Source organism: Fulmarus glacialis, unplaced genomic scaffold, assembly GCF_000690835.1.
Source record: "Fulmarus glacialis isolate BGI_N327 unplaced genomic scaffold, ASM69083v1 scaffold19094, whole genome shotgun sequence".
Taxonomy (NCBI): Eukaryota; Metazoa; Chordata; class Aves; order Procellariiformes; family Procellariidae; genus Fulmarus; species Fulmarus glacialis.
Genome location: NW_009206296.1, coordinates 3,703 through 4,072, shown reverse-complemented (window position 1 = coordinate 4,072; position 370 = coordinate 3,703). Strand labels below are relative to the sequence as shown.

The following is a 370-nucleotide window of genomic DNA, read 5'->3' as shown; positions in this document are numbered from 1 at the left end:
TCCCGTCCCCACCCAGTTCCCCTGGATCCTGCGGGATTACGTCTCAGAGACCCTCGACCTCACCGACCCGGCCGTGTTTCGGGACCTGTCCAAGCCCATCGGGGTGGCCAACGAGCGGCACGCCCGGGACGTGAAGGAGAAGTGAGTACCCCAAAAATGAAGGATGGGGGATACGGGGAGCACCTGGCCGGCTCCCAGTGGACACCCCCCACCTCGCCCCCAGGTACGAGAGCTTTGAGGACCCCACGGGCACCGTGGACAAGTTCCACTACGGGACGCACTACTCCAACGCGGCGGGCGTCATGCACTACCTGATCCGCACCGAGCCCTTCACCACCCTCCACATCCCGCCGCAGAGCGGCAGGGGGGG

General features: G+C 66.5%; 1 protein-coding gene across 1 annotated transcript in view; it reads left to right on the top strand.

The window, feature by feature from the left end:
* Window positions 1–16: 16 nt before the first annotated feature.
* The window catches only part of LOC104075262 (neurobeachin-like protein 2), a gene marked incomplete at both ends in the record, with an annotated part of 3,834 nt that continues 3,480 nt past the window's right edge, over window positions 17–370 (top strand). The window contains 2 exon segments of the mRNA XM_009575704.1: window positions 17–141; window positions 224–360. Of these exon segments, the coding sequence (XP_009573999.1) occupies window positions 17–141; window positions 224–360 (262 nt within the window).